At 45.1% G+C, this 16,445-nt stretch overlaps 1 protein-coding gene across 1 annotated transcript in view; it reads right to left on the bottom strand.

Moving 5' to 3' along the window:
- Positions 1-972: 972 nt before the first annotated feature.
- Positions 973-16,445, bottom strand: part of LOC108580092 (chondroitin sulfate proteoglycan 4) — a 32,764-nt gene continuing 17,291 nt past the window's right edge. The window contains exons 4-11 of the mRNA XM_017943756.1: positions 12,723-12,939; positions 8,986-9,580; positions 8,436-8,690; positions 7,114-7,311; positions 6,352-6,553; positions 3,515-6,232; positions 3,028-3,434; positions 973-2,940 (exon numbers count right to left, since the gene is read on the bottom strand). Of these exons, the coding sequence (XP_017799245.1) occupies positions 973-2,940; positions 3,028-3,434; positions 3,515-6,232; positions 6,352-6,553; positions 7,114-7,311; positions 8,436-8,690; positions 8,986-9,580; positions 12,723-12,939 (6,560 nt within the window). The remainder of the gene's footprint in view (positions 2,941-3,027; positions 3,435-3,514; positions 6,233-6,351; positions 6,554-7,113; positions 7,312-8,435; positions 8,691-8,985; positions 9,581-12,722; positions 12,940-16,445) is intronic.

Here is a 16,445-nt window from a genome sequence, read left to right as displayed (position 1 = left end):
GAGACATCTTCCTTTCCCTGTTTTTTCCTTTCTTTCTTTTCTTTTCCCAGGGGAAGAAGAAACGCGACGGTTTCGTAATCGAAACGATCATAGAGAAGAATCGCCATGAAGCATCGAAGGAGGAATCATTCTGATTGACATGGATTTACGGCCGAGATGAGATTCGTAAACGATCCCATACGTAAATTGAAGATCGCTTCGAATTCGACATCGAACCGAGAGAGAGAGAGAGAGAGAGAGAGAGAGAGAGAGAGGAAAGACAGCGAAATCGACATCGTGCAGGCCTCGTGGGAAATATTCTTACAAGACTCGATAATATCTTAGGCACATTCGATCTGTAATAGCGACGATAGTCTCGGTATTTTTCTTTTTTTGTTTTCATTTGTATTCTTTTACATTTAAACGAGTCCTAGTCTCTCTCGCTATCGCGAGAATTTACAGTGCTATAACCGCGATACACCGTGAACACATCTCACGTACAGACCACGCAAAATGTATCTCTTTTTCTTTACTGTAGTTCCAATAATTATACTTAGCGTTCTTGCTCAAGTCTATGATGTAAAAAAAAGAAAAAAGTTGATGGAAACTCTGATACTCGACACAGCCCATTGACATGTACAGATTACTCCGTGTACACCGTGATAGTGTAATATAAGTTGTGATTTTCGTTAGTTTCCCCCACCCCCCGGCAATCGTATTGAATCAAACACACGCGAGCGACGCGTCGGGAAAGAGAGTTTCCGTCAAAGTTTCGATATAAAATCGAGGCTTTCGGTAATTATTCATTCCACCATCGTAGAGTCAGTTATTATTTGTTTCATTTTCTTTGTTTTTTTGTTTTAGGCACATTAAGACCATAGTTAAGTCGACGATTAGTCTCGAGGTTTCGTGTAACAAAAACAGTCTTCGTGGAAGTGTGTGAGTAAATTGTTACGGCCTGTTTCGCTTGAAACGCGAACAGCCCTCCTTCTGCTAGACCCAATATTGATTTCTTCTCAACAGGGGATTGTTGGTCCTCTGTGTGGTGGCTGATTGACAAGGTAGATCGGATGTGTCGAAGCTGCTCCATTCATCCCCGTCCGCGACACCGTACGGGTATTTCGCTGAAACGTCCACCTCTGATCCTGTAATACTTTCCAGAGGACTGAGAGGTATCACTTTGCATTGAGGTAGCGTCGACGTCATCGTCGGTAACGGTGTACTAGCCGCCACGCTGTTATGATCGTTGGCGAAACGTTTAACGTGCGGCGTGACTGGCATCAGATGATCCGGAGGTCTTGGAAGTGGCATCACGCCTACCGCCGGAGTTGCCTCCGGTTTCTCCTCTTCGGCGTGCTTGTACCTGTTGTGCCTACACCTGATCGTTATAATCACCAATACACCGAGCAGAAATACACCAAGGAGCATTCCCAAGATCAGCAAATAATCGTTGCTCATGTTCGGCGCGATCGCCATTTCGCCCTCGTGGCCAACAGGGTCCATCGGTCCGCCTAACGTGATATTGTACTCGTCTATGTCGAGTTTCACGCGAAACTCGAACTCGCCTATAGCCGGCTGGAATATAGAGGCGGCCAATACGAACGCGAAACTATCCGGTACACCCTCGTATTCCATCGTTGGGATTTTTCTGCAAACCATGTATATAACACCTGACATCACTTCCTGATGAGAGAACCTGATCACTTCTTTCTCTCGAGTTCCACGTTTCTCACCGGACGACGAAGAACTCCGGATTATTCTCTTTATTTTACCGAATTTTGGCTTCCTGATTATCGTGTACACAGGATTGCTTGTCGTTAGTTTTGCCAACGGTGTCGCGTCCAGATATTGCAGCGTTATTCTAGTCTTTTCTCCTGCCAGAGCAATCATAGGATTCATGATCATCAGAGGAACCACCTTGATCTCGATCCTTATGTGCCTCTGTTCGAATCCGCTCAGTTTCGCGGTTAATTCCAGGCTGTCGTTCGACACTGTCATGTCCGTTTGCATGAACATCACGCTTTTCGATAGTAAATCTGTTTGTTTGAAGCTCGCTGCAGCTCCGTCTCTCACGTACAACACACCGTATTTCGGGGTAATCGTCACTTCGTATATGACTAGATCTTGTCTCGCGTTAGTGTCTAGTTTCACGTTACTCTCGGAGATCAGAGCCACGTTCGAGCCTTGTTGCAGGCTCACCGGGCCAGGAACTGTAACATTTAGCCTGATAGGTAGAACGTACACGTTGAACACTATATACGTTGGATTGAAACGTCCGTCCCACACTCGGAAGTAAAAGGAGGCCGCCTGAAGTGGTCCATTGTGTTCGTACACCAGTCTATTCGAGTCCACGTCGTACTGCGTGAATTTATTCACCTGCCGTACCTCGGAGATATTCTCGTTGAACGGCAGAAGCAACAGACGGCCGTAAGTTGGCACAGATATCACGTCGTACATTATTTCTTCCGGTGGTGTGTCCGGATCGATCGTCAACAAGTTCTCTCTGGTGATCGTTTGATTCTGATTCTGTACCACCGTGATCGACGGTGCATTGGTGATTAATTTAAATGGCTCGTCGTTCACCGGTTCAATTATCACAGGTATACTGGTGTTGCATAGCAGTATGTGGCCAGGAGTTAGATAGAGGGAGAAATTGATACGATCCTCCAAAGTATCCGAATGATCATGGTAATAAGCGATTTTTCCACCTTCGATTTGAGGTTGAGAGAAGGTTGTCACGTTCAAGTCTGGAAGAATCATCACATGGCCGTGGCTAGGTTGACTGACCAGTCTGGAGAGCACCGCTGGATTCTCGATTCCAGCGTGAGTTTGAAGAAACGAGACGATTCCGCTGATGTTCATGATCACTTGGGCCGAACCACCTTCCTCGACTCTCACGTTCCTCACAGAGATGTATCTGTCTAATCCACCGCTCGAGACGGAAATATCGATTTGAAACACCTGTAAAAAGAACATTTCGTAAAGTTAACCACGCGAATTTACGATTAATATTCGTTGTTTTATGAATTTTTAGATGGAGAAGCTCGCCTGATTGGTCAAGGATTCCGTGAAGTGTGCTTCCACGTCGAACGTGAACGAATCGTTGGCGGCCAGATCCATGAACTGCTTCGTGTGCTCGTAGAACACTTTACTATTGTTGACGTCCCTTTGCGTGAATCGCTCGACATTCAACCACGCACCCTCATTCGTCTCCATGATGATTTTACCAAGATGCGGTCCATTTCGTACGATATACTTTATTTCTCGCGTTTCATCCAAGCACTTTGTCAATAGTAATTTGCTCGATATCATTTTTCTGGTTAAAGGAAACACGTTCAACGCAGCGTTACGTTCAGTAGTCAATCGAACTGGCTTGGTGGCCACCATTATGTTGTAAGATTCTGTCGTGTGAACTCCATCGTACAGCACGAAATTGAACTCAGCGTCAGATCCATCTGAAACGTGAAATATTCTTAAGGGTTGGTAAATTGAACTTTATTCGAACTTTCAATTTATTTCACTTCGCAGCACTTACTCGTATGCGTAAAAATGACCTTCGACTGATCAATCTGCTCCTGCGTGAAGTTATAGATGTCCACTTCTGGAGAGGATTTCAACGAGATGAATCCATTCTTAACACCGGTAACGTTGAACGTTACATCGTGCGCAGTTGTATCGTTATCAACAGCTGCTAAACTCTCCGGTGTCAACGTGGTCGAACCACCTTGCCAAACGATCAACTTGGTCCTGTTCACTAACACAGGTACTTCGTCGTTCACAGGTTGCACCGTTACCCAAACGTTGAAGGGTTCGCTGGTTTTATCCCCAGCTATTAGGACCATCTTGAAGGAATCCTTGGAGAACTCGTCGCCGTTATGTTTGTACAGGATCGTTCCTGTCGTCAGGTGTTTCTGCGAGAACTTCTTCACCTGAGAATTTTTCGTCGACTCAATAATAACACCGTGTTTCGGTTTCTCGGTAATTCTATAGTCTGTAACTTTGCCAGAGTAATAAGGAGTGAGAATTGTGAAATTTGTCTCTTCTAGGATAGTACTCTTTCCTTCGACAACGACGAGACCTTTTGCTTCCACGTACAGCTTCTCTGGAACGATCACGAAGTTCACACTCTGGTCCCTCAGCAACGTTATTCCGTTGGTCACGTCAACGACGAACTTGTCGTTCGTCTGATTTATCACAGACTGCACGTAGAAAACGCGACCTTCGTTGATCATGCTCTGATCGAAAGACTTCACAGCATTTCCAATGTAATCCTCCCGTGTCTCGTCGCTGTGCTCGTCGTGGATCTGAAGCTCCAAGTATCCATTCTGCGGCCACTCTTTCAGGAAATAGACTATCTCAGTTGCTGGTATCTTAGGATGCATGATTTCAAGGCTCTTTCTGCTCAATAAAATACTGGTAGCCTCTTCTACGAATACCGTTTTATTGTTCTGAACGATCAAAGGCTGCCAGTAGCTCTCGGGATAGATTTTAATAAAAAAGACACCCTCGGTCTCTGCTCCCTTAGTTGAGACCTTGAATTTAAAGTCGTCCTTCGCCAAAGATCCTCCGAGATGTTTGTACAATAGTATACCGTAACGCAGATTCTCTTCGGTGAACGTATTCGTTTCTCTACCGTGTTTCAACAGCACTCCGTGCTTTGGTTTTTCCAACACCGTGTATTTAATATCCTTGTCAGAGGTGTACACGTTCGTTTCGATGTCCAGCTCGCTCGGCCGCAGGGCAACGGATCGATTGAACTGCACCACAGACCCGTTGCTCTCTCTCAGCCTGACGTAAGGCGGACTGGCCTGGATTTCAAGAACTCCGGCTGTGTAGAAATGGCCATCTGTTACACCGAATTCAAATTTTCCGTGATCTTCACCCTGATGCTTAAACAGAATCTGTCCGTCGTCGATGTCCTGTTGACTGAACTCGTGTACTTGCATCGATGGATTCGTCACCCTGTATATTCCATTCTTCTGGGTGTCTCTCCTCGTATAAATTAACTCGCTAGGCTTCGTGTCGATGTCTTTGTCAATGTAGGCAAGATCTTTGCTAGTTAAAAGACGCTCGCCTCGAGAAACTACGTGATACACCTTGTGGATCACCCTTTCCGGGGCGTTGTCGTTCTTCATCGTCACTTCGACGCGAAACAGACCGACGTACATGAAATCTACAGCGTCGTTGGCGATTGCAACGAACTGAAACGAATCTTCCTTCGTCTCTGAATCATCGTGAACGTAATAAACTCTTTGAGAAGAAAGTTCCTCAGACGTGAAGTAGGAGGTGTTATTTCTCGAGGGTGATCTCGAGTTATTCGTGACGGTTAACCAACCGTGATGAGGTTCTATCGTTAGATTATACGTCAACGACGTCACACCGTAATCTCTCGGATTCGTTCGGAGAATTCTCACCGAAATTCTCGAGCCTTCGTCCACCCTTAAAGTCTCCACGCTGTCTAAAGGTTTCATGTTTTTGCTGAGGTAGTGCCTGAACTTGAGGATCGAGTGTAGATCGATGCATTGGGGTGCGCTAACTTTGAAACCGAACTCGTCCAGAATAGTCGAATAGGCCCTCTTGAATAGCCGATATCTCAATTTACCAGAGTCGACGTCCTCTTGGGTGAACGTGTCTCCTATTTCCATCTTTCGACTCGACAGGAACAGATTACCGTACCTTGGTCCCGTTGTCACAGTGAACACGATCTTGTTAAACGCGGTCACCAGGGGATTCGTTTGGTACCTCAAATTTTGCCCGCTCACAACCACCTCTGCCACATTTGTGAAATTAATAGGTACCCTCTTTGTTTCTTTCAGCTCAAGATCGATGAACGTGATACGAAAATCGTACGTGTGCTGTGTTTTCACCTCCCTGACGCTCGCCTGGAACTTGAACTCGTCTTGATTCGGACTGCCCTCGTTGTGAAGGTATCTGATAGTGTGCATCTCGACGTCTTTACTGGTGAAATGGTCCATGTTCATCCAGCTGCTCGAGACATCCTTCAGTTTCTGAATTGTGCCGAATTGCGGTTGTGAAACGATGTCGTAACGTATATCGATGGAGCTATCATCGGAATTGGTGGTGAAAGAGAGGTTGGCCGGTGTCAGATACGAATAGGAGCGATGTACCACGACCAATCCAGTATTGTGCATCAATTTCATCTCCAACGGATGGGCTGCTACTCTTAAACTCGCCTGCTGACTGTTCTCTATACCGTCGCTCACCTGGAGATCCAACTTTGCGTTTGGTTTCGCTGTAAAAAATGGTTTAAATTGGTTGCGTTGAAAATCGTTGGCAAACTGTGCACAGAATAGACAGCAATTAAACGGTAATAATGTTTGTTTGCGTTTGGAATATCGATGAATATGTTACCGTTCCCGCGGTGCACGTATGCAATTAATCCTTGCATTAATTCAGCCTGGGTAAACGTGTCGATAGGTTGCGACGGATCAGTCACCCTTTCCACATAGCCGGCATCCGCGTCGGTACGTAAGACCGTGTAAACCAACATGTCTGACGGCGTGTCGGCATCGATCGCCCAGATTAATTCTTTCGTCAAGATTTTCCTCGTGCCCTACGAATGATCAAACGGTCATTGGTCACGCTTCCACTTTCAATCTGTACTCTTCTCGATAACACTCGTCGATACACGTTACACGATTTGAGATAATCGTTAGAATCGTAAATGCATATGTACGAATGAAATAGAAATAAGAAAGCGTTTAAATGAAAATCCTATTCAGATTTTTTCTTTGACTTCGTTAGAAGTTTCCAACACCGCGAGGCGCGATTTTGTACGACGAAAGAAATTATTTCATTCAGGAAGATTGCTGGTCTAAGTGGTTAATTAAGGACAACAGCTAGAGAGAGCGACTTAAATCGATTTCGTTACGACTCGGCTGGCTCGTGTTCGTTCGAAACACGGCCGCTACAAATAGGCCACAATTTCTTCAATTCCCAATTAATTGATTTAGTGAGATCGCGTGAAGCGTTAGAGGTATTTCGCGGTAATTACGTTAACGTGCAATTGCGTTCTTTCTTCTAGGAAAGAGAGAGAGAGAGAGAGAGAGGCAGAGGAAAATTCCTCGAGGGATGTTATAGAAGAATCGATGATGGCGTTTCAGTGTGTCTTACTTGAGCGAGACGCAGCACTTTCGCGGTCGATATCTCCAACAACGGTGGATCATTAACGGGTGTAACGTTGACGTGTAGCGGAAACCTAAGTCTTCCTTGGAGGTAGCCAGGCAACGTGTAACCAGCTCCTGCCACCAGTGTCACTTCCAGGATCATACTGTCCTCTGTGGTTTCGCTGCCGTCGTGCATATATTGTATCTGCCAAGGAATTTGATCATAATAATGAGACAATGTAGCAGCACGTGGTAAACAATGTTTCTGAAATCTTATGAATATGTATGTCTGTTAAAGGTGTGCATGCAACTCGGTTGGAACAACGCATTAAATCAAGACACCGCCAGGAGCGTCTTGAATTCATCGCTGCTGCGGTGACTTCCGTTGGAAACTAAAATGAAGGAAAGAATAGAGAAAATCGTTCGGTAGATTCGAAGTTAACGAGACATTTATTTCGTCTTATGTTTCATGATTTATTCAGCACGCGAACTTTCCGGTTCGTAAGGTGAAATTTTCAATTTCGCCCTCGGTGGATGAAACGAGCACGGAGACGCAGTCTTTCGCTAACGAACCAATATACCCCTCTTTAATATCTCAAAACTCGTATCTTACGCGCCACACGCCGCTTTTTAAAATGAAACTTCCTTAAAGATTCCCTTTATATTAACCGAACCGGGACCCGGTGGGTGAATCATTGCCAGCACTAAATCCGCCGCCGTTGCTGCTCACGGTTTAAATTAATTAAAGCGGCAGGGTCAAGCTTATAAATCAACGATTAGCATACTGAATCGACGTGACCTTTCACCCCTTCTCGCTTCTCTATTTCTCGCCGTTATTCGCTTGATAAGGTGTTCCACGGCCAGATTTTCCACCGTTCGAGAAAGTACCTTCGGTGAAAAAGAAAGCAACCTCGCGGCGTATAGTAACGTTTAAACGGATAAGCTGTCCTGGCTCGACGTTAAACTCCTGCCCGAAAAAACCATTAATGAGCGGTGGTGGTGTGTATAAATAGATCGGTGTCGCTGGATAAATCGAGTGTAAGTAGAAGAGGAACAGACAACCGAGAGTTCTGACGACACGGCCGCGCTACTGTGGCCCCCCACGGTTCTAAAGTTAGTCCTTGTGCCACGAACTATCTATAGCTCCGTAGCCCTATGACGAACTGGAAGAACACAAGGTTTTCTAAGTTTCTTTTCTTCCGTAAGAATTTATCGAATGCTCGTTAGATTGTTCTAATCAGAAACACTGATTATTTCAGATAACGTTCGATCGACCACGCTCCACTTGTCACACCCTGTGTACGAATATAGTAGCTGCACGACGGTTACCTTATCTCGATTAACGTCTTGAAGAGTGAAGGAATGCTCTGTTCTGGTCGTTAAAAGATCCAGTGCCAGGTTTCCGTACGTGGGCGGCGTTACCAAGGTGAAGATAACACCGTCCTCTTCCACCCCATATTTAGCGATGTCTAGCACCATGGCAATGTTATCGCTCGTCACCGGCACGTGTTCTCCCTCAGATACCAGCAGGGGACTCAGCGAGAGTATCTCCAAGTTCACGGGTAGATTTACCTTCGAATAGACCTGCGGAATGTGAAATCGAGTCCCCTCGATGAAAATTACCCTCGTCCCTTTTATCAAGCTTCTCGCGGTTCGTAACGAGGTACGTGTAAAAATATGTAAAAGGGCTCGAAAAATTTCACGCTCTTTAAGATAACGTACCAGGTGTTCCATTTCTTAAGAACATATTAAAGAAAAATTACGAAATTATACAATATCGAAGGTCCTTTCAAGGTCGCGATAAAGAACGAACATTCCGTGAAAAGTATACTCTAATTGTTTCTTTTTCTTTTGAAACAAGGGCTTGTCCGTCGTTTACCTTGTAATCCTGAAAGAAGTTCGGCTTAACGCACACCGGCTGATCGCAGTCGCAGCTGAAAGAGTTGACGCCAAGCTGCGAGCAGGCAGCTTCTGAAACGCATGGATCAGCCTCGATGCAGGGGAATCCCCAGACGCAACCAACGACGATACCCTGGCTGATCTTCACGTCTGGAAGCCCGAGCTCCTTGTTGTCCATCAGCATATTTCTCAGACACCCTTTGTAGCTCACGTCACCTGACTTGAGTCCTTTCGTGAGAGCTCTGGCTCGTTTATTCAGTTCTGTACCGCCTATATAGAGAGTGTCGGCTAGATCCAAGTAACGGTTACCACCGGAAGGCAACGTCATCGTTTTTTCCTGATGATCGACGGTGATCCCGATTCCGCTCGGATTGAAATCAACGAGCACCCGATGCCATTTGCCATCGGCAACCGGCGTGCCGTGTATCAACTCGGTCGCCCCGTTCCCTTTGTTGATCAGAAGTCGAATTTTACCCTCGAACAACTCGATCCCGAGGTAATCGGCGTAGGAGGATTGCCCGGTGTTGTAGAGCAGCAGACCAGTCTCCGCGCCGGTCTTCAACTCGAACTTCCATCTGCAATACGGGGCGGTAAGGGAGAGGGAAGGCGATGGACTTGTGAGAAAATTGAAAGGAAGTCGTTGGTCGAACGAGGGATCGTATTTGCCGCGTTCGCCCGAAGACGGGCACACCGAAGAAGAGATAGGAGGAGACACGAGGAGGCTATCGGGGAATAACGTTAAAACTCGGTAACAACGTTGTAACAGAGGCTATTCACAACGATCGAGTTAGAATTTCCACAGCTGACTTCTCTCCAATTCGACCCACCTGTTATTTCCAAATGGACCCGTTAAACCGTTAAGGGGGAGAGAAATTTCTAGTTTCTTAACTGTACACGGACATGAATTATCCGGGCCTTTTGCATCATTTATCGCTATATGTATACTGTACGGTTCGAAACTTTAGATCATAGGTACGTTGCCACGGTACGGTGATTCCAAATTGATTTATACATGGTTTGGAGGACCGAGGACACGTTTAAGGTAGTACTTGATAAATTATGAAAATAACTGGTGAGAACAGGTAACGGATATTGATTTACGATAACCAGAGGATCGGATGATAGCGAATTAACACGTTCGTACCTGACGTGTTTCAGATTCCCCCGGTTGAACGAAGAAACTACATATAATCGATCATCGTGGATAACGAGAAGGATACGCTGTGACTTACCTCGTGACGTTTGGATTTTTTACGAGGAAATTCGCGGGAAATATCACGGTATCACCGAGGGCAGCGCGAGGCGTAATTAAACATGACGGTGGGAAGAGGATCACCGTGGTGGCGCAAATGTGGCGGAAAACGTGGACGAGGTAGGCTACGCTAACACGGGAATTAATGGCCGGCGTGTCGAAGTTTCACGAGGCACGGATGAAACGGTTGAAAATTGCTCGTCGTTTCATTTGATCGCGATTAACGTCTTGTTTACACGCGCTAGGCGGTCCAACTTCGTGGCTGAAAGTGTTTAAGAACAGAGGGATGCCGGCTAAACGTCACACCGACCGCTTTCGTTTCCGAGCGGGATGTTTGCCGTGGACGCCGGCCGTCCCGACGCTTAGCCGTGGAGTTCATCAGCAGTGGACGTCCAATGATGTTCGCCGCACAATACACGGAAGCGAAAGAGAACAGGATTGCTGGCATTGTTTCGAACGCTGTTTCCGCGGATACGCAACAGGTACTGTGTACGTTTATTCTACGAGCCCCGGTATCGAATTAAGAATCGCCACGGGTATACGCTTTTAATTTCAACAGACAAAGACTTTCGGGACTTTCAACGTTTATTCTCTATAACACACTCTCTCTCTCTTTCTGTGATGTAATTTCAAGAACTACAGGTGAAACGTGTTTCTGGAATCCTACGAAAAAGAGGAAAAAGAAAACAATTGGAATTTATCATCGTTCGAAGAAGAGGATCGTCAATTTTTCCATATTTATTTTTTAATCCAAGAAGATAATTCTATCAACAATTGGAGCAATACACGTCAGCTAGAAATCCGCCAATTAAAAATGAAGCTGAACCAATCCTCATGAAAATCCCCTTCGATTTGATTGAAAAGCGAGCTACCCCTCCGTTCTAGTGTCTCGTTCTAAACATCTTATAAATCACGCATACGGATGAATTTATTATCAAGCAGAACGAGAATCGATCGGCTGAAGGCGCTCCTACGTCTCTAAATATTTATTCAATACTATCCCCCGGTTCAGACGACACTTCACGGCTGTGGTTCTCAATAGCATTAATTTCGCAAACATCACTTTTCATTCTCGACAAAGAGAGAGAGAGAGAAGGAGAAGGGAAAGGTTTACTACTGTCATTCGTCGGGCCAACCGAACGCCTTGTCCCCCGAAAGTCTTTGTTATTCTGAAAAGTGGGATCAAAGTGGGTTTTCCTCGAGGATATGATCGTAGGAGGGCTCGTTGTAACTATTAGCGACGTCTTCGTGGTAATACGATTGCGGCTCTTGTTTGGGAGATTTTCGAGATGCCTTAACGATGTTCCCCCGCGGGCTCTGCCTTGTGAAAGTAGCACACAGAGCTGCTATTCGATCGAAGGTTCACGGTACTGTTAAGGAACTTCCTCTGACCGATATTCACCGTGAAAGAAGCACGGAGATACAACTTGGACAAACTTCTCTTTATTCAAATATCTGTTATCATCTTTCGACACTTTTGCAAATTTACGCAAATCAATCTTCAACCGGGGTAATCCGCTTCGTAGCGAAAATGTAAGTTCAATTCACCCCGGTGTTGTCGCGTTAATAAGCGCGTACAGTGTTCTTTTTCCTTTCTTCCCCTACTTCTTTTTATCCCGGTAAAACAGTTAATCGGATTATTAATACTTTAGCAAGCAGGTTGTCCGTAGCACACCGGTAACTCGCGGCCGGGACAGTTTTGGTAAACGCACGGAATATCACGAACACGGGCACTAAAATTGACTTGGAAACTAGATTTCATATTTACCCGAAGCTTCAAACAGATACGCATCAAATATTGTTGTTAGTTTGTATTCATACTGGTTACCGGACCCCCGTCTCTATCGACAATTTCTGAAACCGCTAATAACAGCTGTTTGGTCGGGTTTGGCCAAGTGTCAAGCGTTTCGGTAATAATTTCATTAGGGCCGTTTCATTTCACGTTGTAAAATCGAAACGTGTCGAATTTCGTTTCGCCGTTGTGCATTAACTCTTTGAAGCACAGAATTTTCAGACAAAAACAGACTCTAGTTGCACAGGAATTTTATTTGAGAAAAATGTAACAAAGTAATTAATTATGTAGGTGGGACATAAATTAGAAATTAGATTAGGATGAAAAACATTCCACTGTGCATATGTAAGTACTAAAAAGATGGGACACTTTTTACCCCACTATGCCCGAAAGAGTTAACGCTTACCGTAGGGTGAAACCGGCATTCCCCTCTACCGTTACCTGTTATCCAACGTAGAAAGCAAGATCGACGAACTATTAAATGGTACAAATTACCGTTTCCGTTACGGCCGGCCCTACCTTCAATATCAATTAACTCTCTAGCTATCCGCCGCCTGGTGGAAAGGTTTAAGGACACATTCGAGCAGGGAGATCCTATGTACCGCTAAGGTGTAGAGCGCGGAGGGTGTGTAATTTACACGGTGAAAAGGCGGTTTACGCTGTATTTACGTACTTGGAGCCAGAACGAGGAATGGGCCTTGGTATCGCCGTGAACGCGCCATCCTCCACGAAGCTAACTTCCGTGCTCCTAGTCGCGTCAAATTCCGGCGAACAGCCCCACGTAACTGCAGTTGCTTCTGATTGGCCTTTCCTCGACTTCGCGTATTCTATTACCCTCGCGCTGTTGTAGATTATGTCTGCCATGCAGCCCCTCAGGTAGTCTGTGTGTCCTGAGAAGAGAAGAGAAACTCCGGGAAGAAGAAGAAAAGGTTCGAGTTGAATTTTTCGATGGGAACGATCGAAATACGCCGTGTGGGGAGGATTCGTAAGGATCGCGGGTAATCCACAGGAAGGGGACAATACCATAAACGATTTGACTCGAGTCGTTAAAGCGAAAGGGGGAGAAGGTTTTCGGATTGGCGAGTGCAATTTCCTTTTCAACGAACTGTTCGCGCGAGCAAATAACGAAGCGATGGGTGGGGCGGATATTAAGCTCGATAGCCAGCAGACGATTCTTAGTCTCGGAAACGCGGCGAACGTGGCACACTTTGGCACCGGTTCACGAGGTATCATTTACCGGTACCGAGGTCTTCATGAAAGAGTGGTATAATGAAAGCGCCAGTTGCAAACCGCATCGGGGTTGATGGCCAGATAATCTCAGTTTCGGGGGCTGCCAGCTATCGAATCTACCTACTATCCCTCTACACTCTTCCTGCTGTATAAGATAATAATAATGATTTCATCGTAGCGAATAGAGAGCGACGTTGCGTAAACAGTGATATCGTTTTCTTTTCTTTTTATTTCTATTTCTGAGTTCAGGGAGAAGAGTTTCTAAGCTTGTGAATTATAGGAAGTTCAGGTTCTAACAATCGGGACGTTTTTTGGGGGGTGTCTCGTACAACACTGATCGCTGAAAAATCAAAAATTTGCCATAGACTGTTCTATCCTTGGTAGTTTTTGGGATAATAGATTTTCAATCCCTCTACTGTGGACGAGAGAATATTTTTCTGAAAACTACTGCATACCAAAGTTTCGTCAACATCGGTGATTGTCACTTAAAGTATATATTTACTTACTACCTCCAACTTTGAGGGCGATTTTCATCCCTTCGATGTAAACGTTCGTCGATAAAAAAAATACTGTTTTCTCTGTCGTGCACACTGATCGCCGAAAAATGAAAAATTCGTCAATTTACACTATTCCTCCATCCTTACTACCTTTCGAGACAGACTCGATACGCTTACTATCTTCAACTTGAACAGCGATTTTCACCCCTTCACTGTGGACAATTGCAGATATAAAAAAATACGTTTCAAACATTTTTCTGAGAACTACTGTGTACCGAAGTTTCATCGAAATCGGCGATTGTCACTTCAGAATGTTCCCTCGTTAGTTACTTGAACGCAACGTATTCGACGACTCCGTTAGATCCGTTGGAAAGGAAACGGCGATAATGTTGAAAATTGTGTTTGCACGAGTATTTCCATGTCGCAGGAACAGTTCAGAACTGAGAAACCTCGCGAAAGACGAGGCTGGCTGGCGTACCTGCGGCAAGGTAACACGAGACGTGGAAGATATAGTACCGGAGGAGGGATGTTTACGGACAAGGGTTGCTGATGATATTTTCCGGCGGAGCGGTGTCGCAATAAACCGTGGCGTTCATAGTGCGGTAAATCGTTCATCCCGCAAATCCTGCCGCAGCTACCGTTTTACGTGATCCTCAAGCGTGCACCGCGATTATATTAATTGGAGAAGTTTCGAGTATGGTTTTTCCCATCGGAAGATACCCGTGGATAACCGCGAAATGGAGCTGCATTACTGCAAAATGTCCCCTTCTCACGAGAAACTATCTCTGCTTCTCTCCTCCGTCAAACCTCCTTGCGGATACCCTCGTTTCTCCGTTTCACCAATTCAAACGGAAGATTTTCGTTTTATTCGTGTACAGGGTGTTTCTTAAACGCGTGTCAATACTTCAGAGGGTAAATCTACACACCGAAAGAAAGAAACGTACGTACACTACCGGCCAAATGTTTGGAATCACTGTGCGTTGCAAGTTGCACAAAAATTCCTCAAAAAGTTAGTATTTATAATAATTTTTCAACGAAGTTTTTATCATTCAAATCAATCGAAATGAGGTAAAGTGCTATTGATCTCCACAACGTCAATTTCAAATCAATAATAGTAGCAGATTCAATATTAATATAAATTGGCAGGTGATTCCAAATTTTCGGCCGGTAGTCTATGTCCGATGTACCTTAGTTTTCGAGTTACACGTTTCGCAATTTTCATTATTCTAAGCATAGTATTATATTGTGCTTTGTTATTTTTTAAAAATTCATAATAACGTCTAGTTAGCGGTGATGTTCGAAATTTTTACTCGACGATATTCGCGCTCTAAACATTTGAGGGTCACCGATGACCTCCATGTCGAGGAAACAGTTTCCGGTCACAGGTGACCAACCTGGCAGTGAATGTGTTAAAGAAAATATTCGAAATGCCCGCCTCATGCCTCAACACACTTTACAATACGCCTTAGTACGTCTCGACCTTATCTAACGTTTCCAAACAACGTCCCTCGACGTGAGGCAGACAAAATGTCGGACAGTCGGTGCCTTATTCACGCGAGTCCCTCAGTGTTCTAACAATTGTGCGTGCAACGCATGTGAATAATGTGCAAGATCAGCAAGAAAGGATAGAAAATGGACCTGAACATTCTCTTCGATCGACCGTAACTCGAAAACTAAGGTATATCGTACGTACGTATCTTCATACGACGTTTCTTCCTTTCTTTCGGTGCGCAGATTAACGCTCTCCGAAGTATCGACACGCTTTCAAGAAACCCCCTGTGCAAATTGAAGGTGCACGGTACGTTTCACGTTAGAAAGTAACGTGTGTAGTTACAGAGAGAAGAAAGGAGAAGACGATATAGCGATTTTTCGTCGCGACGAAGAACAGTAATACCTGGGAAACCTTCGGAGGGGTAAACGGGGCGAGGTAGATCGATTTCGCGATGCTCGCGACCGTGAAACGGAGCCATAAAATAAATAATTTCCCGTGTCGTCACATTCAAGCCTGTTCAATTTATTTGGACGTAACCGTGATCGAATGTTTCGCGATAGAACATTGACACCGACGTCTCCGTGTATATGTATACTTTTATTGATTTCCCCCGGATCCGATGTATGTGTCTACCACTAGGGGGAGGGTATTTTCTATGTTTCCACGTAGCCTGTACAGAAAGGACGTTCGATAAACGAAATTCATCCCTGGTATTTCGTCCACGGAACAGAGACTTATAGAGACTCAGAGAGACTCTTCTTATCAACACGAGTCACACGTTTACAATGCGTAGACACCACCCGGTGTGCAATCTTTTTTTTTTCCACCATTGTCTCGACGCATGAACGAAAGCAGCAGCGTCTCAGAGAGTTACAGTAACACCCCAGTCCTGTTTTCATGCATATTTCAGCGTTAGGACGAATGAAAAATGAATACGTAAGTCCACGGCGATTCCAAGTTTACGCGAATTCCTCTTCCGGTCTCCGTCGCGATATCCCGAGGAATCGTTTCCTTATTAACATCTCTCTCTCACGGTCACGAGGAACTGCGAACCACCACCCCTCCGAAAAAAGAAGAAAAACAAGAAAGAGAAGATATCTCGCGGAGAGGAGAGGGATACTCGCGAACGTTCTTTCGTCGTTCTTTATTCCAACAGGCTCGTGGAATTTAGCGAAGT

The sequence above is a fragment of the Habropoda laboriosa genome, unplaced genomic scaffold (genome assembly GCF_001263275.1).
Source record: "Habropoda laboriosa isolate 0110345459 unplaced genomic scaffold, ASM126327v1 scaffold2, whole genome shotgun sequence".
NCBI classification, from domain to species: Eukaryota; Metazoa; Arthropoda; class Insecta; order Hymenoptera; family Apidae; genus Habropoda; species Habropoda laboriosa.
The sequence above is the reverse complement of the archived record's forward strand: the minus strand, read 5'-3'. Positions and strand labels throughout refer to the sequence as shown.